The sequence below is a fragment of the Ursus arctos genome, unplaced genomic scaffold, assembly GCF_023065955.2.
Source record: "Ursus arctos isolate Adak ecotype North America unplaced genomic scaffold, UrsArc2.0 scaffold_21, whole genome shotgun sequence".
NCBI classification, from domain to species: Eukaryota; Metazoa; Chordata; class Mammalia; order Carnivora; family Ursidae; genus Ursus; species Ursus arctos.
In genome coordinates this window covers 9611148-9637448 of record NW_026622886.1, presented here as the reverse complement: position 1 = coordinate 9637448, position 26301 = coordinate 9611148, and the positions used below count along the sequence as shown (strand labels likewise).

The following is a 26301-nucleotide window of genomic DNA, read 5'->3' as shown; positions in this document are numbered from 1 at the left end:
TAAGGAGTTTGCCTTGATAAATTATCGGCCTATGGTGTCTAACTTAGAAGGGGGATATGTGTCCAGGGGGCTTTTGTTCTGATATAATAGCAAGTATTCCTTTTCACTTATTTGCCTGAGTGATATATGCTTTTGTTTTTTGGGGTTTTTAAAAAGATTTATTTATTGGAGTGTACGCTCGTTAGCACACAGTGGGAGGGGCAGAGGGAGAGAGAGAATCGCAAGCAGACTCTGCGCTGAGTGCGGAGCCTGATGTGGGGCTCCCATCTCACGACCCTGAGATCACGACCTCAGTGGAAACCAAAAGTCAGACGCTTAACCTACTGTGCCACCCAATTGCTCCAACATATGTTTTTGAACTACAGCAACTCTAGTGTAGAAGATTTTTTTCCCTGCATTTCTCCTCAATTTCCCTTTTTATTCCCTACTTCCAGTTGCTTTCAGTGTCTAGTTGTATGTAGTCTCAATCCCTTTTTCTGAATTCCCAGTGTCATCAGCAAGAAGAGCCAGGATCAGTAACCCTTTACCAGCACAGAGCCTTCATTGACCTGCTAAAGAACTCCTAGCTGGAACTTGGGGATTTTAGGACAAGATTAGTTCCCTGCCTTTGTATATGTATATATGCTAAACATAATAAAAATAAGAAGTAAGAAATAATAAAAATAACTGTACTTCCCTGCCCTTGTGACAGGAGGCCTTAACAGCCTCACTTCGGATGCTTAGTCCCACATTTGTGAAGTACTTTGCTAAGCACTCCTCGCAGCCATCCTGGGAGGTAGGGATTCTCTGCTGTAGAAGCACTGGACAGTTCTTACTGATCCATATATACATCGTCTTTTCTGTGGGTTCCTTAACGAAGAGATATAAATTCCAGGCTGCTTTTTTCTTGTTACCCAGGATGCTTGTAGAGATAGCATTTTCCCCCTTATATCTGTTAGTGTATGTTCTGAAAATCACACCACTATTGATATTTTCATAGACTGAGCCAGACAGACATTTAAGGTTAATCATCATATGTAAGTGCACATAATTCCAAAGCACAAATGAACAGGGATCATTCTTACCCTGCCTGCTTTTTATGCAGTTAGGTAAGAGTCAGCTCAAGTTCTTAGGCAGGAAGCATCAGGAAAAGTTGTTTGGATTTAGGAGGTTCTATTTCTGGTCTTTATTGAAAATGAAATATTTAGTGAGCTTAATCTTTGTTGCAAACTGGAATTATATTGTCCAAGGGTTCCAAGAACACAAAGAGGAAACGTAAAGAAGTATCCAGGAGTCGGCTCAATTTGGGGAGACACTCTCTCTCCTTTAAACCTGTGTAATGCTCAGGAAGAGCAGTTTACCTTAATGATCCCTCAGTGGATTCAGTGAGGTCCGTTCTTCCTTTTCTAACAAATAGCATCATTGTTGCTCAGATGGCCCTATAACCCTAGTATCATGAAGCTGGGTGAGCAAGGCTAAATAGTGGGTTGGGAAATTATTTATTTCTCCTAAATGGGTACTGACAGGAGATGTTAGCTAACTGAAGGAGAGAAGTTCAGTTCAGAGATGAGGGGAATACGCAAGTGGGAGGTGAGAACATTGACATGGCTCGCACTGTATGCTGGATTAGAGCATGGATTAATAATTTGCGACTAATAGACTGTCGAGGCATGTGCAATCCAGAGTAGTTTGTAAGTGGAACATATGAGTTAGGACAATGTGGATATTGTATGTTTTTCTTCCTTTTTTTTTTTTTTTAAGATTTTATTTATTTATCTATTTGACAGGGAGAGAGCAAATGTGCAAGGGTGGGGGCAGAGGGAGAGGGAGAAGCAGACTCCACAGTGAGTGGGGAGCCCGATGTGGGGCTTGATCCCAGGACCCTGAGATCATGACCTGAGCTGAAGGCAAATGCTTGACCGACTGAGCCACCCGGGCGTCCCTACTGTATGTTTTTCTAAGTGAGCGTGTAGCAAGTGCGCAGTGTCTTATGTAATAGAACTTTAGGCGACATGGCACTCAGTGGGTTGCTTAACACCTGCATTGTGTTTGTGTTTAATGCTTCCCGTTTTATCTCTCCTCCTTTCCTTCTGCCCTCAAAGCCTTTTGCTGGGTCTTGTTTACGGACATTTTCTATCATCCTCGTCAAGGGCTGTGGCATAGAGAGAAGAAATTATTTATTACCTTTTTGGAGGATAGGATGCACGAGGGGTGTCATGTTGACTTGTTCATGCCCAGACTGGGCTCTCACCACAACCCTCACGCTGTGAAACCCTGGTAATATTACTCCAGGGACAACCCGACTTCTTGCTAACTCAGAAGGGATGCTAGGCTCCCCTGTGTTCCTCCATTTTTTCCCTCAAAGTGAAGAATCTTTAGCCTCTTTTCCCAAGGGAACTGAAAGACCAGAATTTCGTGAGGACAGCTCAGTTGAAGGAAGACTGATCTGCCTGTCTCTTGGCTAATCCCACTGACTACAGGCTTGCTTTTATCCGGTACTGGGTCCTACTTACTGCTAGGTCGTGGCAGCAAGGGTTGGCACTGTCTGAGTTTTTCAGACGCCCTAACAGACACCAAACGGAGAGGATCCTAGGTCTGATGTCCCAATCTTACCACGGAGGAGTTCCGTTCCGTTCCTGGCCCAGAACTATTCATCAGGAATCAAAGAAAAAGATGACACAACATCTAGTAGGAGTGCCATACCTGTAAATGGTTGAAGTACGGCGTGGTCTGAAGCAGAGTGACAACACTTAGTTCTTTCTACATAAGGAATTCACATAGCAGAGAAAAAGGAGTGGGGTGAGGAAGTGATACCTGAGCTAGGCTTTAAAGCACAGAGAAGAAATTTCCCAGGCACAGGAATTCCAAGATAAAGAATCAAGAATCGGGGACAGGAATTCCAAGATAAAGAATCAAGAATCCCAAGCCCTTTCTTCTAACTGAAAGCCAGTTAAAAAAAAAAAAAGTGCATTCATTGTTGTTAGAAAATTATCCTCTCTAAAAACTTTTTGTCTTGGAAAAACTTCAACATACTATACAAAGTATAGAGAAGAGTATTATGAACCCTCCTGTGCCCATCACCCAGCTTCAGTAATTACCAACACTGCCATTCTTGTTTCATCTAAATCTCCGCCTACTCCTCACGCCCACTATTTGAGTAGTTTTTAATACTTAATTTTTTAGGTAGAATTTATGTGTGCTGAAGTGTACAAATCTTAATTGCATAGTTTTACATAATTTTGCATGAGATGTAGAATGTTGTTCCATTATCCTGGGAAGTTCCCTCATGTCCCTTGTTAGTCCCTTTTCACCTCCACCCTCTGATTTTCTTCCCTGCTCTTCTGATTTTTCACCACAGGTTAATTCTGCCTGTTTTAGAACTTTATATGGAATTGTGCAGAATATACTCTTTTGTGTCCAGTTTCTTCTGCTGAGCATACCGGCTGGTATTTTATATCATTTGGCCATTATTGCTGAGTAGTATTCCGTTGTACGACTGTCCCACAGTTTCTCTCTTCCTGTTGATGGACATTTGGTTTTTTCACTCTGGGTCTTATGAATAAAGTTGCTATAAACATTTCTGCACAAGTCTTTGCCTGAACAGGTCAGCATGTCTCTTGGATAAATACCTACAAATAGGATTGCTGGATCAAAGAGCAGTTGTGTATGTAACTTTTATAAAGTTGGAACTGCTAAACCTTTTCCCAAAGTAATTGTACCATTTTGCAGTCTGTGTCCGTCCCTGCCCCACCGCCGTGTGTGAGAGTTCTGATTGCTTCATGTCCTCACCAACATTTGCTCTTGTCTTTCTTTTTAATTTTAGTCATTCTACTAGGTGTTGGGTGGTGTCTATACCATTATGGTTTTAATATGCATTTCCCTGATGATTAATGATGTCATACACTTTTCATGGACTTACTACTGATTTTGTGAAGTATCCAAATCTTTTCTTGTTTTCCTCACTGAGTTGTCTTTTTAGTATTGAATTTTGGAGTCCCTTTTTTAAAAAAAGTATCCTGGATATAAATCCCTTGTCAGATTTATTATTGTAACTATTTTCTCTCTGTCCATTGCTTCCCTATTCATTATCGTAACTTTGTTTTTTGATGAGCAGTTTTCATTTTGGTGAAATCTAATTATCAGGAGGTTTTTTGTTTATCTTATGGTTACCTATTTCTGTGTCCTGTGTAAAGAAATGTTGCCTATCCCAAGGGCAAGAATATATTCTCCTATGTTTTTTTCTTTTTCCTTTTTCCTTTTTTAAGATTTTATTTATTTATTCGACAGAGATAGAGACAGCCAGTGAGAGAGGGAACACAAGCAGGGGGAGTGGGAGAGGAAGAAACAGGCTCATAGCGGAAGAGCCTGATGTGGGGCTCGATCCCACAATGCCAGGATCACGCCCTGAGCCAAAGGCAGACGCTTAACCGCTGTGCCACCCAGGCGCCCCTCCTATGTTTTTTTCTAGAAGCTTTTATAGTTTCAGTGTTTAGGTTTATTTCTAAAATCCACTTAAACTAACTTTTTTATTTGGTGTGAGGTAAGGGTCAAAGTTAATTTTTTACTTTGTAGATATTTATATGTAGATATTTCAACATTTGTTGAAAAGGTTTTCCTTTGCCTGTTGAATTGCTTTAGCACTTTTGTCAAAAATCATCTGACCATAAAAGCATGGGTTTATTTCTGGATGTATTTTGTTCCATTGATCTCTTTGTCTGCCCTTATTGCCAATCTCACACTGTCTTGATTACCATAGCTTTCTAATCGAAAGCAGGTAATATAAATCCTCCAACTTTTCTTTTTCAAGAGTGTTTCAGCTATTCCAGGTCTTTGCATTTGCATGTCAATTTTAGAATCAATCAATTTTTGGTTTTTAAAAAACCTGCCAGGGGTATTAATTGCCAGGAATAATTACGATGGGTCTATTGGTTAGTTTGGAAAGAATTTTAACAGTAAGCCATCTTAACACTATTAAAGCTTCCAGTCCATGAAAACAGCATAACCCTTGATTTACTTAGATTGTGTTTTCTCCCAGCGGTGCCCTGCAGCTTTTAGGAGAGAGGTCTTCACATGGTGTGATTCCTTTTTGAGGGGAAAAAAGTACAGCTCCAGAAGATTAACTGTGGACTGTGGTTCTCTCTGGGTGGAGGATTGGTGGCTGCTTCATATACAGAACGTGTGTGTGTATGTCTGTTTGTGTGTATATATGCGTATCTTTTCAGTTGTATATTCTAAATTTCCTACAGTGATCATGTATCAACTGTGTAGTAAGAAAACAAATTATAAAAAGGGAACTGGTTCATCGGACAGCATATAATGCTACTTTGTTATTGATTCAAGACAAATGTTGATTTTTTGACTAAGCCTCATGCAGTATTCTCTATAGCCAGGATCCTCGTCTTTGTGTTTATAAGTGTTTTGTGTGGGTAGGTGTTTAGTAAATTCCCTCTACCGGGTGTCATTCAAACATTATGATCTTCTGTTTTTATAGGCATTAAAATATATAGGGAACAAAGTCAGGAGGCAAAGGATGTGGGGAGGTGGACCAAAGAAGACGAAGATAGAAGAGGCAAGAGAGCTCCTGGCTTCTACCATCCTGACGCACGTGCCGGTGAGCAGTGCTTGTGCAGCTGAGGACTGAGGTCCTCTGGGCCCGTCTGCTAAAGAACTTTGAGTGCAGGTTTACATGACTGAGCATCGAGTTTCGTAAGAAAAAAGAGACTCTAAAAGGACTGGGCTGCCCCATGGAAAGAACCTCCCATTATCAGTAGTTTATCTGTACTTAGGGAATGTTAGCTGTATGCTGTCATTAGCGTCATATTTATAGTCCCGTGGGTCTTGTTTCAGCCTGTAATTACAGTGTCCCATATTCAGACATAAACTCATGCTGCTCCTCGAATTCACGGCTTTGAAGGACAGAGATGGTGTTAGATGTTTTTAAATGAAACAGGCTTACAGTGCCTTGCTCATATACTCTCTTTTAATGTAAAATACCTAACATAAAATTTACCACCTTTAAGTGTACGGTTCTGTGGCCTCGAGTACATTCTCACTGTTGTGCTACCATTACCACCATAGATACTTTTTAAAATACTGGATGGTTCACCCCTTAGACCTTGAATTTTAGCCTTCACATTGTCCAGCTTCCTTTACTTACAGTGAAGATGCTCAGGTCCAGAAAAGCTGGATGCTTTGTTCTTGTCCCCCAGCTGGTCACTGATCAGAGAGAGAGCTAGAATCCATCTTCTGACCCTAGAACATGCTTGATACAGTTGACCCTTGAATAACATGGGTTTGAACTACATGGGTCCACTTAGATGTGTTGTTTCTTTCTTTCAGTAAGTACAGAACAGCACTGTAAATGTATCTTACGATTTTCTTGATAAAATTTTCTTTTTTGTAGCTTACTTTATTATAAGCATAGAGTATATAGTATAGCAATCAAAATATGTGTTCACTGTTGATGTTATCAGTAAGGCTCCTGGTCAACAGTAGACTATTAGTAGTTAAGTAGTAGTTTTGGGGGAGTTAAAAGTTACACACGGATTTTTGAATGTGCAAGGGGTCAGTGGCCCTAACCCGTGTTGTTCAAAGGCCAATTGTATTTACTTTTTATTTATTTATCATTATACAGAGATTGGTCATGTTGGTATGTGGGGTGTGGGCAAGAGTAATCATTCCTCTCTAATATAATGTTATTCTTTCTAAGTGATAGAATTATTTGCTAGACGATCTTGCTAACCAAGCAATCTGGTTTATAATGAGTTACCACGTGTGTTGTTCATGAATAATCTCTAATTCAGGGGTTGCATACTCGACCTTCAGGAGCTGATCATACAGGAAAGTCAAGGGCTCTGTAGAAGGGGAGAGTGACCACCTAACCACAGGAATTTCTTATTTTAAAACACCTTGCTGGCTCAGAAACATACAGATCTCCGATTCTGCCCTTTGGCTGCCATTCATGTGTGTTTTGAGCTAATTCAAAGAATTAGAAAATTCTTAATATGAGAGCTGGGACTCAACAGAATTTTAAACTCCTCTGGATGACTGGAAAGACTGTTTAAAAGTCAAATAGCAACAGTTGAGCATCTCTGGCTCCCCAGTGCATTTCCAAGCAGCCTCTCTGTCCCCAGCAGAGTGTCCTGCCTTCTGCCATGGTGCCTCGGGACCCAGAGAAAGGAAGTGGCAAGTGCGAGTTCACAGACCAGCCCAAGGAGGGTTGGTGGGCACCACCTCTTTGAAGGAGTGGCATGAAATGTACAGGGAAGGAAGGAGTTGATAGTGCCTAATATGCATTGTCTCAGGAATTTTCTCTAACTTCTGAATTACAGGTTAAAGAATTCAATTTCCGAGCAAAGTGTATCTACACTGCAGTGATGGTGCGAAGAGTGATTCTGGCCCAAGGAGATAATAAAGTGGATGACCGGGACTATTACGGTAACAAGCGATTGGAGTTGGCAGGACAGGTGATTTAATTACTCTAAGTCAGCAGGCCTGAGCTGCAAGTGTGGAGTTCAAGGTTTTTCAAAGCATGCACGCTTACTCGGAATCCCAGTATTAAAACAAATAGAAAGGGAGCCTCCCTGCCTGACTGGGGATATAAGGGCTTATTTCTCTGCCTACTTTCTCTTCCCTGGCAGCTCCTCTGTGGCAGTCATGAAAGCTTGATGGCTCTACAGAACCACGTGTAGACTCTTGAGCAGGGCTTCCAGGGTCCCTGGTGACCTTGCACCTGCACCTTTCCAGCCCTGCCTGGTCACTTCCACCTTCCCAGGCACACCGCGATGCTCTTCCATCCTCCTGCCTTTGAGTTATGCCTTCTGCCTCGGTGGCCCCTGCCTCGTCTCCCTCTGCCCTCCCCCTAATGACGAGCTCCCGCCCATTCTTCATTTTTGGAGTCACCCTCTCTGAAACCTGTGAACCCCCAGAGAAGTTAGCTGCTCTGTCTTCCAAATGCCAGTGACACGTGATTCAGAGCTTTACATGCTGAAGTATATGTAATTCTTCCCCTGCAAGCTTCTTTCCCCCTGAGACAGTAAGCTCATCGAGGACAGGAATCACTGATACTCATCTCTCGAGTCCCCACGTAAAGCTATCGGTCACCCAAGGATGTGTCAGTGAGTGACACTCTGTGAGGCACCTGCTCTCAAAAGTGCATTTTGGTAGGAGAGAGAGGCGTTGAACAAGTGAACAGGAAAGAAATGAGGTAATACGAAGCTGTCTTAGGTGTTTAAATAAAACCCCAAACAGGCTAATGTTAGAGAGCTGGGGTGTTGGTGGAGGGAAGGGACGTTACTTTCGTCAGGATGATCAGGAAAGATTTCTTTGAAAAAAGTGATGTATTTTAAGCTGAGCCCTCAGACATTCCCGCTGAGACTTCGGTGAGGAGAAGCCAGACTCGTGCAACCTTGGGAACTGCATTCCAGCAAGAGACCCTTGCGAGTGCGTCATCTCTGTGCAGTTCCGGCCCTGGGGAGCTGGGAGAGGATCACTGGGCTTGACTGCATGAGGTGTGGGGGTGGGGAGGACATTGGAGAACTAGCCTGTGGGCCACGCAAGGGGGTTTGGATTGAGTTTTCCATACTGCGAAAAACTGTTGAAGAGTTTTAACCAGGGATGTGACATGATCTGATTTTCAGTTTAGAACGATCAGATTTGGAGATGAACAGGCCAGGAAATGCGCCAGTTAGGAGGCTGTGGCAGTATTCCAGATGACAGATGATGGTGGCTAGGATAACATACTACCACTAAAATTTAAAAGCTAGGATTTAAAAAACGATAGCAGTTTTAGGTTTTGGAAAAGGGCTAGTGCCTGGACTATTAGAGAAGTTCTGTGTGTTTAACGGTTGGTGCTAGCAGGTGGGTTTTCCGCCACCTTCAGATTGACCTCTGTGCAGGATAGTATGGGTATCCCCACCACCATCAGTCCTCATATTTACGGTTTCTTAATTGGAAAAAAATCGTGCTGTTAGACGAGGCCATTAAAAAAAATGTCGATTGTTTAGAGGAATAAGGAATGGAGTCAGGAGAGGAGAGACTATCCTGTTGCTTAAAAAATTAGAATTAAAAAGAGGGTTCCCATGTGTAAGAAAACATTGCTTTATAAACAATGTAAAGACATAAAAGGCATTGTGTTGGCAAAAATGTGTAAAAACAATAGCTGCTAATTTCACACCCCATGGGACGAGGGAGTATAAATGTGCTTCAGCTTTAGATAACAGAGCTGCATCCACTGGCCAAGTGGGTTCACAGAGCTTTTCCTCAGTCTTTCTGCCACCAGAGGGCTGGCAGGCCAGCCGCCAGTAGAGGTGTTAGCAAAACCTACCGATTTCAGGCTTAATCTTTTCACCTACCTTTTCTTTTTCGGTAATGTGTTCATTATTTGCTGAGCATTACTCTATTCTTTGTCTGCAAATTTTTTGTTTCTAATGCAGCTTGCTTTGTATGGGTGAGATATGGAACGGCACCAAAAATCCGGCACCCTGGAAAGCCAGGGATTTCCACCCTGTGACAAAAGAATGCCGTCTTGACTTCAGAGATTGCCTAATCCCAGCTGTTCTGATAATGTAATTAAGGCTGCCTAATGTCTTTAATTTTGCAACCAGTTTGTGTGAAAAGGAGAATTTGGCACTCTGAAGGCTTAACACTAAATAGCAATCTCAAGACGCCTAATTAGAATTCTCTGACATTAAGCTAATTGGTGAAACTGTATTTCAGCAGCTTAACTTCTTTATTAATTTTTTTCAGCATTTTCATTGCAAATCAATTGATGAGCTGTCCTCATTTTTTTTTCCTTAAATATAATTTGCTCTTTAGTGTTCCTGTCCTAAGCAGGCTGAAAAGGCCTCGTACTAGCAAGGAAAGGTGTTAAATATTATCACCAGCGCTTCATCTCTTTTCATCATTTTACTCTTGACCTAAATAATGTGGCGTATTGTGCAACATGGCCCTGCAGTTTCTCACTGCCCTGCGAACTGGAGAACGTAATTTCTCTTAAACCGAAAATCTGGAGGTGGAGAAATCTAATGAGGCAGTAGTTCTGTTGAGCGTGCCCTTATGTTTTACTTGTTTAGTATGAGAGGCGTTTCCTTGTGTTTGAATCAGGGGGCCACAACAAATTCAGCTGGAATCCAAAAATCTTTGTCATAATTTGAGACACAAAAGTCTAAGTGTAAGGGGCTAATTAAAATCGAGCTGAGCTTTTGTGGTTTAGGTTAAGGGCATTTGCTTCCGTTCAGGACGCTTATTCAAGGCCCTTTTGCCAGTTCGCACAGGAAGTCGCTGCCATGGGCTTCTCCATCCTGCTCACCCCTCTGCACCTGCTTCCATTCCCATGTTCTTTCTTCCCATGAGTGAAACTGCTGGGTCTGAGTGGGAGAAAGGATTAAGCTCTCAGAGGAGGAAGTTTTCTTTTTAGAACACTTCTGCCGTGGCACATTCAAGTCTAAGATCCTGGCTTTCCTGTCTGCAAAATTGATTTTAGTAGAAAAGTGGAGGGACATGTCTAACTTTAAATCACATTCCACTTTGGAAATTCTTACTAAAGTAGTAAGTAGCTCGAGGAAAAGACTCATTTGCTGTCAGTATCTTCTTCCTTATGAGTCCAAAAACGACCTGTGGGTTATAAACATTCAATAATATAGTCAGTATGGAACTTGGACAATCTTTAACTTAGATAGTTTCAATGAGTTTCAGAGTTCCCTTTTAAGTAAATAGTGTATATGTTAGACCCCCGTGATACTACTTTAATGTTTTGTTAGGTAACTTACGTTACAAATATGTCAAGCTTTTTTCTTCCTCTTTTAAAGGGAAAAAAATGCCTACAAAGGAAAAAAAAAAAACAATGCAATTAATTTTACTAAGAAACTTAGGTACTTGTAATACCCATTATATTTGATTATTGAAGAAGCAAGCATGCCTGCTATTTATTTGTAGCGACCCACCTATTTAGTTTCAAGAACTTCTTATAAATGGTGTTCTGATTATCTGTTGCTACGTTGCGTGCTGTCCCCAAACGGTGGCTTAAGACAACCACCATTTCATCATAACAGAGTTTTGTGGGTCAGGAATTCAGGCAGGATTTGGCTGTTTGGTTCTTCGGTTTCACATGGTGTTGCTGGAGGTCAGTTGGTAATGTTCTGCTAACGGGTGTGGGGAGGGCGAGAAGGCTCTTGGCTGGGCCCTGGCCTGTCAGTGCTGTGGCATTGGGGTGGCTCTGGGCTCCGAACGAGTGTCTCCCATGAACGAGACGGAGCCCTGTGGCCTTAATGACCTTGTCTTCCACTTTATTTGTACTGTATTGGAAGAAGCAGTTACAACCTCCACCCAGATTTGGGGCAGTGGGGGGACTTGGGCCACACCTCTCAATGTGTAGTTCGGGGTTCAGCCAGAGATTTGGGTTAAGTTTACACACCTGATTTGGGGGTTTTCTCCCGTAGCTCAAATCTTTTTCATCTGGGTCTTCAATCCAATAAGATTGCGGGTCACTCTCCGGGTTTTAGCTTCTCAACGTAGGTTGGACCCTTCTTACTCCCCGTAATTGGAAAGCCTTACAAACAGAAAATGCTCCCAGTGCCATTCACTTCTGAGAAGTGTCGGCTTTCCCCCAGTTTCTGCCTGCTTTTGGACAATCTTCGGTGACTTCAGATGGTTTTAATATTTTGTCCAGAGTTTATAACTGTTTATCAGCAGGTGAGTCCATCTCATAGGAGCTACTCCACCAATTCCGGAAACAGAACCATCCTTGTTTGTTTTTATGACTTCCTATTCCATCCCGTTGATTGGGCTTCTGTGGTTATACTGTTTCAGATAGTCACCATTTAATATTTATTATGTAATTTTTAACATGAAAATAAAAATTAAAATGGTACATATATATCAGTTATGAAGAGTACAAATAAAAATCAACACCCTCAGAGCCACTCTCAAGTAATTCTTTTTTTTTTTTTTTAAAGATTTTTTATTTATTTATTCGATAGAGATAGAGACAGCCAGCGAGAGAGGGAACACAGGCAGGGGGAGTGGGAGAGGAAGAAGCAGGCTCATAGCGGAGGAGCCTGATGTGGGGCTCGATCCCACAACGCCGGGATCATGCCCTGAGCCGAAGGCAGACGCTTAACCGCTGTGCCACCCAGGCGCCCCTACTCTCAAGTAATTCTTAATAACCAACCATTATTAATACCATTCCATTTACCTGTGTATTTCATCTTTCTTCTGTTCCTCTTTTTCCCCCCATCTTGAATTTTTTGCACTATTTTTATTACATCATTAAAATTTTTAATTTAAAAAATTTTAAATATTTTGTTACAATATGTTTTGCTTATTTTTGAGTTTTGTAAAAATAGATTCATACCATATACATTTTTCTGCAACATTTCTCTTCACTCAGCATTGTTTTTAATATTTCTCTATATCGTTGCATGTCACTGTACTTCCAGTTTTGTATTATATTCCATTGTATATATGTAATATGATATGATATATAAGATATATATTTATGATAAATAACACTTTATTCTACTGATCATTCCTTTGTATGATTTCCCTTTTTAAAAAAATATTAACATTCTTGGGGCGCCTGGGTGGCGCAGTCGTTAAGTGTCTGCCTTCGGCTCAGAGCGTGATCCCGGCATTATGGGATCGAGCCCCACATCAGGCTTCTCTGCTATGAGCCTGCTTCTTCCTCTCCCACTCCCCCTGCTTGTGTTCCCTCTCTCGCTGGCTGTCTCTGTCAACTAAATAAATAAAATCTTTAAAAAAAAAATATTAACATTCTTATTTATATTTTCTGGTGCCCATATAAAGAATTTCTACAAATAGGAATGCCTAGTGCTGGAGTCAAATTAAATCTTCAGTTTAACTGGAGAATGTCAAACTAGTTTCCCAAGTGTTTGCATGTTGTACTGGGTAGGCGTTCCCCATGATCTCTATCCTATGCCTTAATATCAAACTTTATAAACATTTTTGCCTAGTGAGTGTAGAGTGGCATCTCCTTGTGGTTTTGATTTGCATTTTCCTTTTTGATTTAAATAATTTTTTTTTTGTAATTCTGGTTTTTGCTGATGGTATCCTCATGGTGTGTATGTGTGTGTGTATTCCTCTCTCTCGTAAATTTCTTGTAAACCAGGAATTCAGAGGCTAGATCGTATTCAAGATCTTTTTTTTTTTTTTTTTTTTTTTTTGGCTAGAATGCTTCAGGGGTTGCATTGTATAGTTGGCTGTTGGATCCTGTCAGGAAGAATATGACTGCTTGTATCTACACTTCGTGTCATTGGAATTGATCACTGGGTTTAGGTGTTTGGGGCCCTGGGTCATCTGTTGTAAAGTTCCCCATCACGCCTGATGGTTTTATTTAACAGCTGATAATGATCATTCCATTACCCATTGTTTGAGTAGGGCATGCAAAATAGTGATACGCTAATTTACTCTTTCTACTTTTTTTAGCTAGAATTTTCAATAAAGAGTACTTTTCATTATCATCTTTTTGGTTACTCTGAGACATGACATATATGGGAAAGGCAGGGTAAATGCTTGCTAGATTTTTTTTTTTTTTAACTAGTTTACAGAATATTGGTTTAGCTCTCTCGTTTCTTCCACAGATGAAGGGTTTTTTTTTTCCTTCTATCGTCATAAACTTAGGAGTTTTAACATTTTTACTTAAATGTTAGAATTAGCATCTTCATTTTTAAAAAATGCGTCCTAGTTTTTGATTGAGATTTTGATTGAATTTATAGAATAATTTGGGGAGAATTGACATCTAAATAATACCGAGTCTTCTAATCCGTGAACATAGTATCTCTGCTATTGAGATTCTCTTTAATGTCTCTCAGTAATGTTCTTTTTGGGGCATCTGGGTGGCTCAGTCAGTTCAGTGTCTGACTCTTGATTTCGGGTCCAGTCACAATCTCAGGGTTGTGAGATCGAGCCCTGCACTGGGCCCCGAGCTCTGCATGAAGTCTGCTTGAGAGTCTGTCTTTCTCCCTCTCCCTCTCTCCTACCCCCTGCTCGTGCTCTCCCCTACCCCCTGCTCGTGCTCTCCCCCCACTCAAATAAATAAGTAAATCTTTATAAAAAATTTAAATACAAGTTCTTTTTGTATACTAGCCTTGTATCTTGCAGGTTTGCTAAACTCATTGGTTCTAGTAGTTGTTTTGTTTTGTTTTGTTTTTTGTTTTTTAAGACTCTTTGGGATTTCCTATGTGGACATACAGGTTATCTGCAAGTAATGACAGTTTTACTTCTTCCTTTCCAACATTTTTTTTTTCTTGCCCTAGTGCACTGAATTGTGTCCCCAGTACTGTGTTGAATAGAAGTGGTAAGAATGGGCATTCTGTCCTATTCCCCAATTTTATAAAGCAAAGCTTTCAGTTTCCTGCCCTTCCCTGTGGTATCCAGCCCCTGCTATTTACCAGTGCAGGATCCTTGACCCAAGCATGTTTCGTGCTCCTCTTGCAGGGAAAGATGCAGTTTGGCTTCTCTTCCTCTTCCATCTGGCCCTGTACTTTTTCCTGGAATTGGTGGCCAGAGGGTTTGCTGGCCTTCCTCCAGCGGTAGGCTTGCCATTGCTTATTACTAGATGCAAGGCTTATGGTGGGAGCAGGGGGGGCTTTCCTCTCCAGCCTCAGGGACAGAAGGCTTCTATCCCTCTCTCAGTGCAGGTCACCTTTCCCTGGAACTATATTGGCAGGAGGGTTTCCTGACGCTTCTCTAGCAACTTAAAGAGTTTGCTTCATCTGAGCACAAGTCCAGGGAAATAGTCAGGGTTTTGTCGCTTGTTCCAATGCAGGAATCTTTCTCAGGTCTTTTGTTTGACTCCAGTCTTTCGGGAGCACTCTACGGAAAAGAACTTGTAAGTGCAGATCCTCTTGTGTCTGAGGTTCCGAAGGATTCTAAGCTTCCATGGTAGCTCACATTTGGCATTCAGGAAGTCCTTAAAATTTTGTCCAATATCTTCTTCTATGGCAGACGTCATCTCTGTCATGTGTCCTGTCTCTCCGTAGACATCCAGACTATAAACCTTTGTATTTGGTTCCCCTGGGTGCCTTGCAACCTTACCTCTCAGCAGGACTCCAGAAATGTATGATTTTGTAGTTGATTTATCTTTTTTTATTATTAGAGTGGAAGGGATATTGTCTTCTGGCTTTCTGCTTCCTGTTGGATGTGGAATTTGCAAATCTTTCTTAAGCCCTCCACTCCCTCCAGATCCTAGCCTTCCTTCTACCTCTTCTATTCATCTGTTTCATGAAATCAGTCATTAATACTGCTTATAACGTTAGCGTGAGGGCTTAAACACTTTTTTGTTCTAGCATAGGCTGAACTGTCTTGTTTCAGACTTTACTTTGGTCTCTGTTGCCATTACATCATTCCCTGCTTATGTAGACTTGTGCCCAGACCACTGGTCTGAGGACTGGTGTGAGGCCGTGGTCCAGTTTTCACTGGTCTGGAGAAGAATGAGCAAGGATGGATGGTATGAGTTTTATCAAGCGAATTGTATTTACTTTTTTGTGTTTTTCTTCTGAGATTATTTGCTCTGCCATTTTTTTTGATGTTAAAAGGTCCTTTTGAAAAATGAGATGATGTCAGAGTAATTGGTGGGTATTGTATTATAACCTTTTTATTAGGAAAATATTATGCACGGACAGAACAGTACATGAAACAAATTCCAGCTTACCAAATTGTTACAAAGCAAATACCTTTGTAAATAGCACTCAGATCGAGAAATAAATCATTTGAACGCTTTAGAAGAAGTTCCCCCCTGCAACATGCTCCTGCCTGATCAAAATCCTCCCCCAGCCTGATTTTTATGGTATTCATGTCCTTCTTTTCTCTAGAGTTTTGCCATCGAATTTGAGTTCAGTTTTGCTGGTTTGAGCTTTATGTAAATGGAATCATACCATATGTATTCTTTTGTGTGTGGCTTCTTTCACTTGATATTATGCTTTTAAGCTCCAGCCATGATATTGTTCCTTTCATTTCATTTTTGTTCATTTTCATTGCTTTATAGTGTTCCGTTATTTCAGAGTTTGCCATGATTTGTCTAACTAAATATTATTTGTGTGGCTTTTCCTTTAGCTCATACAAAGTATTGCTGCTGTGAACATTTTGTATCTGTAGGGATGCACATTTCTGGAGGGCAGTGATTCTCAAAGTGCCCCTCCCCCACCAGCAGCTCCGGCATCTCCTGGGAACTTGTTAGAAATGCAAATTCTTGGACCTATTGAATTAGAAACTGTAGGGGTGGGGCCAGCAATTTGCGTTTTAACAATCTCTGAGCGTGATTACCATGCAGGCTGAAGTTTGAGAAGCTTCACTGTGGGGATGTACCTAGAGGAGGAACTGCAGGGGCTCAGGGAAGACTAGATGAATGGCAACTGTCCTCCAGGCAGTCGCACCCATTCACATTTTTGCCAGGGATATAGGAGAGGTCCAAATGGCATCACATCTTTGCTGTTGTCAGAGTTTTTTAATGGTAATTCTCCCCCGTCCCCTTTTGGGGGTTTTAATTATCTTTATCTGTAAAATTAAAACTTAGGTCACTGGTCAGTGAAATCTAGAAGTCAGGAAGTGGCTGGTCTAAATTAAATGACTTTGAGTGCAGAAACTGTCATCATTTTTTGCTCTTATTCCCAATACCTCATATAGTGATAAGCACATAGAAAAGTACATATTTATCAAATTGGATTTTAAAATATTTTTTCATTGTTAAGCAGTTACTCCATCTTTTTTGAAAACAGTTTAATGAATACCTAAAGTTTATTAAATGGATTAGTAATGCATTTTGAAAGTTCACCATATACTTTTTTTTTTTTTTTAGCTCTTATCACTTCTTTTTGAAGATTTATTCAAAAAATTCAATTCTGAAATGAAGAAGATCGCTGACCAGGTGATTCCTAAGCAAAGAGCAGCTCAGTTTGATGTTGTGAAGCACATGCGGCAGGACCAGATTACCAATGGCATGGTGAATGCCATTTCTACAGTAAGTCTTCATTCATTCGTGTAGGGTTTTGTGACTTAGTCATACATCTGTTTCGTGGAATGGAAGTGTAAAGGACTTTGCTACTCTAGGTGAAAAAATATATTTAAAGGGTGTTTACAAATCATAAATTTTCTATTTTGAAAGACAGTCTACAGTTTAAATGTTAATCACTAGGAATTTTGTTACTATGTAGCTTTATTGCCAAATTGTAGTCCCTGTTCTGTAAGGCAAAAAGAAAACAGATCCTCTTACATAGAGGAAACATCTTTTAGTTTAACTGGTAATAGCCATTCTTTTAATGGATACTTCTTCCCATTTTTTTCTGTAATAAAACTGACATAGTGCAAGTAGGTTTATTAATGATAACTTTTGTCCCAAACAATACAGAATGTTTCATTTCATTGTAGGTTTATATTCCTCAAAGCGCTATCAGCTGTTCCTCACGTGAATGATGAATTCAGGCCTCGGCAGCTGCTGTGTGTGCAGGGCCCCTGGCTGTTCATAAAGGGTTATCAGATAGGTTTTGGCTCCCTTTCTTAAAGCATCACGACTGTAGGTCTATCTGATGAAGTCTAGTCATGTTTTGTATGCCAGACACAAAATTGGTTTTATAGATGGGATTTCACCCCCACAGAATAGTATGGAATAACACGTTGATTCCCTTAACAATGAAAGAATTAGAGGCAGACTTGCTGCAGTGTGTGTCTTTAGAAACTAGCCAGTGGGTCTGTGCGAACAGCCCCTGCAGTGACAGCTACCTCTAACTGGAGACGAACCGGGGCCTTTGTGTCCATCGAGGCATGTTCGACTCTTGTGGCCCAAATGTGTGTGAAGGTAACCCCTGGATATTTGAAGAGAAGCCTCCAAGGACCACTGAGCACACATCTGGTAGAATGACTTTTCCTCGCTTCCCAGCCCATGATTTTCAGGTCACGATAGCTTGTTAGAGTAGTTCTTTTGCCCCTTCGTGACACTGCCTTTCCTCCTGGAGAAAACTGCTTATTCAAGAAGTCTGTAGTAGACCTTCTTGCAGACGGACCCCACTGTGTCGGCATCCAGGAGAAGATCAGCTTCTAAAATTCTGTTACCGTTAGTAGCGTATTTTCAACAAATACATTTTCTCAGAAGAGCAGGTTTAGACTCCTTGTCTCTTTCTCTTCTCTCCCTTTTGTAAGACTGGCGCAGAAATCTAGAACAAATCTTCTTGTTGGACATCTTGGCTTTCCTCCCCACCTACTTCCTGTTTGCCAGCAGCCGCGGCCTTATTTTAGCTGTGTAGGCTCTTGATTTACCTTCCTCGCCCCTACTCTCTGGGTGACGGTCCGTTTCCTAGGCTTACCCCCGTTCAGAGCAGAAAAGGAGTTAACTGAAAAAGCAGCAGAAGAAGTTAACTCGTGGAATAAATGTGTTTGCTGTGTTCCTTTGCTGTGTAACGGACAGTTTTTTCCTAGAATTTAACTCTCTTCCACGTTATCAAAAACCTCAAGTTTCTGTAGTGTTAGATCTTAAATAACAATGATTAAACTTTAGTTTGTGAGGGAACTCCCCCAGAGTCCCATATTTTAATTCAAGCAGATCACCTTATCTCCTTCTGAAACTCAAGCGGTTTTCCTCCTGTTGGGGTTTTTAGCCTGGGATCCGTGAGTCCTCCCTGGAAGCGGGATGTAAAATTTTGTGTTCATGGGCCTATGTGCATTTTTCCCAAGAGAACAGACATAGCTTTCATCAGAATCACAAAAGAAAAATGAAGACCCATCATTTAGCAGGTGTAATTTTTCTTTTGAATCAGAAAGATTATTGAATCAGTAATTTTTTTGGACATTTTCTACTTCACTTTTCTATGCATACTGTTTTCTACTGTTCATGTTGCCATGAATTGAAGATTTAACCATTCTTAACCTTCATCTTTAAATTTTCAGAGTATTTAATGTGTGTCTTTAATATAGTATATTCAGTGCATAGAAGATAAACTAAATGTTCAAGATGTATTTCCTATGAATCTATTTTAAGATTGACATGATAGCCACAGAGAATATATAATATTTCTTCATTTAAATATATATGTAATTTTTTTTTTAAAGATTTTATTTATTTATTCGACAGAGATAGAGACAGCCAGCGAGAGAGGGAACACAAGCAGGGGGAGTGGGAGAGGAAGAAGCAGGCTCATAGCGGAGGAGCCTGATGTGGGGCTCGATCCCATAACGCCGGGATCACGCCCTGAGCCGAAGGCAGGCGCTTAAACGCTGTGCCACCCAGGCGCCCCAAATATATATGTAATTTTTAACCTTGATTAAGAAGCCTACAGTTTATTCATTATCCCTGATACCTGCTACTGGAATCTTTTTTTTTTTTTTTTTGGTCTTTTTCTATTGGTATATTTTCCTCTAATTAAGACAGATTTTGGAAGACTTCCAAATAATGGCATATTCCAACATGAAATTATCTCTGTGCTTCAAGCTACTTTTACCTTAAAATGTGTGTAGAAATTGCTAGTGTTTTATTAATTAGCTTACTGCTTCCAGTGGAAATCTCTGATAGAACTGGCTTGTTCAGGATATAATTAGTTCTTCAGAAAGTGAACACTGTGATGTGATAAGGTTGATACATCAAAACATTCTCACCTGGTTGCTAGACACAGGTGATGTTCATTAAAAACCTAGAAACCCCCCAGTGAGTGACCTGGCTCAATTTTCATTTTAATTGTGACATTTTGATTTCTGAATATACATCATGGCTCTAATTTCATAAAGAAATAGTCCCTGTGCTGAACTTCTCCGAGTGACTGCAAAGTATCAGGCAACATGTGAGCAGATCAGGGGTGGTCTTATGTTTTGTTTTGTTTTGTTTTGTTTTCCTCCACAGGGAAATTGGTCTCTAAAGAGATTTAAAATGGACCGCCAGGGTGTGACTCAAGTGCTGTCTCGCTTGTCATATATATCTGCACTGGGCATGATGACAAGAATCTCTTCTCAGTTTGAAAAAACAAGAAAAGTGAGTGGTCCTCGTTCCCTGCAGCCATCTCAGTGGGGAATGCTCTGTCCTTCGGACACTCCTGAAGGAGAGGTAAGGTTCCCGAGGAGTCTCTGCTGTGTCAGAGGTAATACCTATTGGTGATGTTCTACTCCTGTCCCCATTCCTCCAGGTCATATCCTTTTTTGGGTCAGCCACTTGTCTGGCAGAGACCTGATTGATGCAGCCCGTCAGGACATCAGTGTCATTGGAAAACCAGTACCGACAGAGGCATTCAAGCTAGTATCTTGTTTACATAGAAATAGGATCCCAGTGTTCTTGCTTGTTTTAGCTTGTCCCCAAGAATCAAGCCATGCGATGAAGAGGGGATAAGAATGTGAGGGAACATCGAGGGGCGCCTGGGTGGCACAGCGGTTAAGCGTCTGCCTTCGGCTCAGGGCGTGATCCCGGCGTTATGGGATCGAGCCCCACGTCAGGCTCCTCCACTGTGAGCCTGCTTCTTCCTCTCCCACTCCCCTGCTTGTGTTCCCTCTCTCGCTGGCTGTCTCTATCTCTGTCAAATAAATAAATAAAATCTTTTAAAAAAAAAAAAAAAAAAAAGAATGTGAGGGAACATCGAGAGACTCCTCACCTTCGTTCACAGGGATCTCTTTTTAAGGAACTCCTTATTTTCCTTAGGTGCACTTAGAGGGCATCAGACTTGGCAGTGGCAGCCAGTGGGGAGCACCAAACCAGGCAGCTGAGGGGGGCTCTGCATCGTGGCCCTCTCTCCTTCACGCTGACCGTTGTTGGTGTCACCTGATTCTGTTCGTTGTAAACTGTAAGCTACTGGAGGAAGGAACCTTGCTGGGTTCCCATTCTGTCACAAGCTGCCAGCACAGAGCCTTGTTCACAGCAGAGGCCCCACAGAGAGCTGCTAAATGAATCAATACGTTTGTTATGACACGGGAAGATGTAAGTTCCAGAGTGTAGAAATTTGTTATGACTCAGGGAGGTGAAAACAGAAGTCCATACAGAGTTTAGATTTTTAGAAAATTATCATTCCACTCCTAATTTATCTTAAACCATATGGGAATTCACACTAGAATTACGCAGCTTGTCACATTTGCATCACTTGTACCCCTTGGGCTTTGGAACACTGAATTTCCCAGAGTCTGTTCCAGCTAACCTCTGTGAAGTCCCTGTTTTGTACATCACAGCACGTGGTTTCAAAGATTCAAAGACAACATACACGTTACATGTCTCAAGTGTTTTGTTTTCTACTTGCTGTGCTATGTCTTTGTTCATATTTTGTCTTAGATTGTTTTTGATTGTATAAAAATTTTAAAATATTTAATTTTTTTCCTTTTGAAGTCATTTCAGATGTACACAAAAGTTGCAAAAATAGTACAATTTCCATAGTCCCTCACCTAGATTCCCCAAACATGAACATCTTACACGAGCATCGCTCAGTTATCAACCTTATGAAATACACATTGATAACAGGATTATAATCTATAGATTATAGGATCTGTACCTTATTCAGATCTTGCCAGTTATCCCACCGACGTGTGTTTTCTGGCCCAGGATTGCACATTGCTTCCAGTCGCGCGTCTCCTTAGTCTCTTAATCGGAGCGGTTCTTCAGTCTTTTCTTTGCCTTTTCTGACCAGGAAGCTTTATAGAGTACTGGGCATTGACTCTCTTGACTCTCTCATTTCCAGCCAGTTGTATATTTTTAGGTACCCACATCTATCAGTGTTTTCCTTTACTGTTTCTATGCAGTGTCCTCTTAATGACCGTGGCGTTCCGTTGTCAGGGAACAACAGCTTATGTAATCAGTTTCTTTTTTGAGGGAACATTCGTGATGCCATCCTTATTTGCCATTTCAAACAGTACTTTGCTGAGCATTTCTGCATTTCTGTGACGAAATCTATGTTTATATCCTTGTTTATTATTTTAAGATAAATTCCTCTGTGTATATGTTTGTAAGTCTTCTGTATGAATCTCCAAAACGTCCCCTACAAGGCTGGACTGCTTTACGTTGCCGCCAGCAGAGCGGTGAGCTTTTTTCAGACAAAACCGTACTTTGTCTTACTAATGGTCATTCTTAGAAATGACTGTCTTTTGTTTTTTAGGCATGTGGGTTGGTGAAAAACTTGGCCCTTATGACACACATCACGACTGACATGGAAGATGGACCCATTGTTAAATTAGCCAGTAACCTGGGGGTAGAAGATGTGAATTTATTGTGTGGGGAAGAGCTCTCTTACCCAAATGTGTTTCTCGTCTTCCTCAATGGTGAGTGTGTTGTGGAGGCCTGTGGAGCGTGATCAGTCTTTGGGTGGGAGGTGGAGGGAAGCCATTATCATCCAGATGTTTAAGGACAAAAAAACTTCAATTCTGGGCCCAGGGGGCCTTAAGTTAAAGGTAGAAAAATGGTGACAGAAACCGTTGTCCCACTGGCCAGGTGCTCAGGGTCTGAGAGGGTCCCGCTGTCAGAGCACAAGGTCACATCGCAGAGGCTGGCTGCCTTCTGCCCTTTCACAGCCGCCCCCTGGTCCAGAGTGGAAAAGGCTCGGCGCCGTACCATTAAGTTCAAGCTACACATGTGAGACATTCTGCAGAAACAGTCAGATGAGCCCTGACAGTGAGTTGGCTTATATTCAGCCACTCGATGATGGATTGTCAACAGCCTGTGGCAAGAGGTCCCTCTCTTTCAGCTCATGCTTCAGAGTCCTCCAGAGCCTCGGCAACGAGCGGCCCTCATCTTTTCTGCTTGTGATCTGGTGATCTGGGTGCCTGTCTCCTCACATGTCCTGCAGGCACTCGTCCTGACCATGTAGCTCCCATGCTCTTCTCCCCTTTCCTCCCGTTCTGGGGGCACAAGTCCTTCCTGGCAAGGGCCAGTGAGCAGCAAAACAGGGCTGTTCCCTGGCCACCTCCTTCTGTATATCCCAGTGGCTAGTGCAGACAGAGCTCTTACTCTCCACTGTCACCCAGGACCCCTCTGAGTCCTCATGCTGACCCTGGGACACAAAGTCCATTTTCTTCATTTCTCAGATGACGATGACAGGAGGAGCAGTTGAAAAATAACCGTTACTGGGCGCTGGGCAGAGCTCTGAGTGCTTTATGGGGGATCGATTCATTTCATCCTCACATCAAGTGAGGAAGTGATCGAGCCAGTGTTCGAACCCGGGAGGGTCTGGACCCCGAGGTCCTTCGCCCAGCATGTGGTAGGGCTGCCCGTAGACTCAGGTCTTCCGGTGCCTTCGGCCGCCCCTCTGTGCTCCTCTCCTGCGGGCTGTGGAGGAACAGAGCTTTTAAGTGACTGCTCAGCGCCGCTTCTCATCTTTATTGGGTGCATATTTTCAACTGAAGAGATCTATTTTTTGTTCCTCTTACAAATATTCTCCTTTCTGCTCAGGTAACATCCTGGGTGTCATTCGAGACCATAAGAAGCTAGTGAATACGTTCCGACTGATGCGAAGAGCAGGATATATCAATGAGTTTGTTTCCATCTCAACGAATCTCACAGATCGATGTGTCTATATTTCCTCTGATGGAGGAAGGCTGTGCAGGTATAAGTTGCTAAAAAGAATTTATATGTTTACTTCTGAAAAGAAATACGCTTGTTTTTGTCTTTGAATCCACTTTCATTGTTTAGAGAACTTTAATTCAGTTAGCAGACACCTCATGAATATGCATCTGGGTGCTGAGAATTCAAAGATTAATGGGAAACAGTTTCTGCCCTCAGAGAGCTCAGTCCATGGGCAAAGGCAGAAATAATTACTAATAACAGCCAACCATGCCAGTAATAATGCTCGCTAGCCGTTATTTTTTTTTTCAGTAGATAAACCATGAGTAAGGCTTTAACTACATTCAACCGTGTAAGGGCAGATTACTATCTTCATTTAACAAATGAGGAATGAGACATAAGTAACAACCCAAAGCTAGATAGTGGTGGGGTCTCTTCTTTACTTGACAGTCCTTACTGTTCATTTGACTCCCAACAGTCATGATTTTACCCACTGTATTCTGTTGCTGTGAGCTGAACTTCACAGGATGAGTGGGATCGTGTCATGTTACTTGGATGAAGGAGGAAAGGAGAGAGGCTGGGCAATGGCAAGAATAAAAAACATGGAGGCACAAGCAAGTCAAGTTAGACCCAGTGGATGGGTGCCTTCTAGTCACTCAGCACACCTTCCGGGCTTATGTGTACAGGTACTGGCCAAGAGAAGGGGGCACAGAGATGAATATGACAGGGTATCTGGTCTTCGGGGAACATCAGGGATGTCAGCTGAGGACGGTACATTGTTTTGTAAGCCTCTGGGTGTTTTACTGTGGTCGTTTGTTGTGGACCTCAGGTAGGGCTAGGGCCCAAGTTAGTGAGCTAGCAATGGTTAGAGTGGTGGGAAGAGCTGGGGCTTAGAAGTCTGCCAGAGCTGAGAGTGGACTGCCCTTGTCTGTCCAGCATCCAGCTTCTCCTTCCGGTTACCCTCCTCACTTTGCTTTGGGAACTGCCCCTCCCCGTTGGCAGTCTTCGTGGGATAATCAGGTGCCCTTTCCTGCTCAGCCAAAGGTCAGACACATGACCCTAGCTAGGCCAGTTACACTCTCTCCTCAGAGAATTTGAATCCCAAATAGAATAACTCAAGGAAGAAGTGGTTGGAACTGATTCATCCTGACAGCAACACATGCAAGAGACTGCCCGTTACCCCTCCCCTTCTGGATCCTTGGGCTCCTTTTCTTTGTGAGGCTGGGCATTTTACCTTTTTTTTTTTTTTTTATTCTTATCCTTCAAGTAAATTCTTATGCTTTCAGTAAATTCCTTTAATTTTTTTTTAAATTTTTAATTAATAAATTCCATTTTTGCTTACATTAGCCAGAATTGGTTTCTGTTCTTTGCAACCAAAGAACCCTAGGTGATAACATACCTCTGTTTGAGTCCTGACTTCCCACTTACCGACTTGTGTGGCTCTGATTTTATTCCTTTGGCTGAAAAAGATGTAAACGATAATAATACCTCCCTAGGGTTGTCCTGAGAACTAACTGATAGAAGGTGTGGTAAGTGCCTCGTAGGTGCCAGGCACGTGTTAGTACTTATTTGAAGCTGTTAACATAATCAATTAGGGGCGGGGAAAACAACATTTTCTTAGGTTACTCTTTTTTGGGATTTTTCTCTTTCATTACATTCAGCATATTATGGAATAGTCTGAAAGAAATGAATTCTTTTTTAGAAGTCGTTTTACAATGGCCTGACATAGATCTGGCAGGACGAACAGGTAGTTTATTGAGTTAAGTAGAAGGGGAATGAGGTAGCGGAGTGTGACCGCTCCCTCTCCTGCGGCTGCATCTGTCCTTGTCCTCACTTGTGAGTCTCTTGGCCCGAACTCCCTGCAGCCCTTGAATGAGGTAGCCGTGCTCTCTGCCTCCCTCCCCAGAAGAAGCCAGGATTTCGAGGTAATGCTGATTTCCATGAAAAGTTCACTCAGTTCATTTTTCAGCAGCTTGTGTTCCCCTTTTGTAATTGCGCAGCTCTTCTTCTTAACTGTTTAAAAGTGCTCATTAGTCCTCAAATAGTTATTTGGACTTTAGGGTAGAGCGCACAAGTGTCTGGTGGTTGCTCGCTCCTCTCTCTAAGAGCTGCTTATCCAAATAGCAACAGCCCTTGACGTTTCGGGGCCGCATGCCATCCTTTGTGTCCGTGTTTCCGCGTGGTGGCGAGGTCCTCAGCGGCAGATCACCGCTGACAGTTACAGGTTAATCTACCAGAGTGGGGAGACCAGAAGCTCTCTACCTTACACCCATTAGCTCGCTCAAAATCACAATGTAAAAAAGCTTTATTCTCTATAAATGCGTAGCTTTAGGTAACCTGCCAGTGTAGCCTAGTGATGTCTGTCCAAAAAGAAGCCACTGTAAGCGGCCGATGTTCATCACACCCTCACTGCAGGACACCATTGTTCTGCTCAGGGGCAGTTCTCGGCCTGCTGGCTTCCTGGGTAGTAGACCACATACCCCTATGTGAAATCCTGCGAAATAGCTTTGGTGTGATGCATTTAGACCGTCCATTTTAAAAAATAAGACACTAAAGATTTTGTTTCTAGATCTTACTGAGTATCATTTTTGTGTGGCCTTTCCATGGAAAACCAGGTATTTCCTAAGATACTTGGAGGAAGCACTGCGTGTGCGTACATGTCCGTGTGCGCACATACACGTGTGTGCTGGCGTGTGTGCGCCTGTGAATGTGTATGAGCGAGAGAGCAGATCGACCCCGATGCGCCCGTATATGCAGAGAGTACCTGGGGTCCTCAGGCAGTCCGGGAATCTGTTTGATCACATCCCAGCTTCCCTCATTTCACTACAGTAAACTTACTTGCTCACTTAATTCTTCTT

At 42.0% G+C, this 26301-nt stretch overlaps 1 protein-coding gene across 1 annotated transcript in view; it reads left to right on the top strand.

Moving 5' to 3' along the window:
* POLR3B (RNA polymerase III subunit B) overlaps nucleotides 1-26301 on the top strand; it is a 106857-nt gene that overhangs the window by 28342 nt on the left and 52214 nt on the right. Inside the window, exons 11-16 of the mRNA XM_026499750.4 lie at nucleotides 5471-5590; nucleotides 7311-7445; nucleotides 16793-16954; nucleotides 19820-20020; nucleotides 22044-22206; nucleotides 23333-23486. Of these exons, the coding sequence (XP_026355535.1) occupies nucleotides 5471-5590; nucleotides 7311-7445; nucleotides 16793-16954; nucleotides 19820-20020; nucleotides 22044-22206; nucleotides 23333-23486 (935 nt within the window). The remainder of the gene's footprint in view (nucleotides 1-5470; nucleotides 5591-7310; nucleotides 7446-16792; nucleotides 16955-19819; nucleotides 20021-22043; nucleotides 22207-23332; nucleotides 23487-26301) is intronic.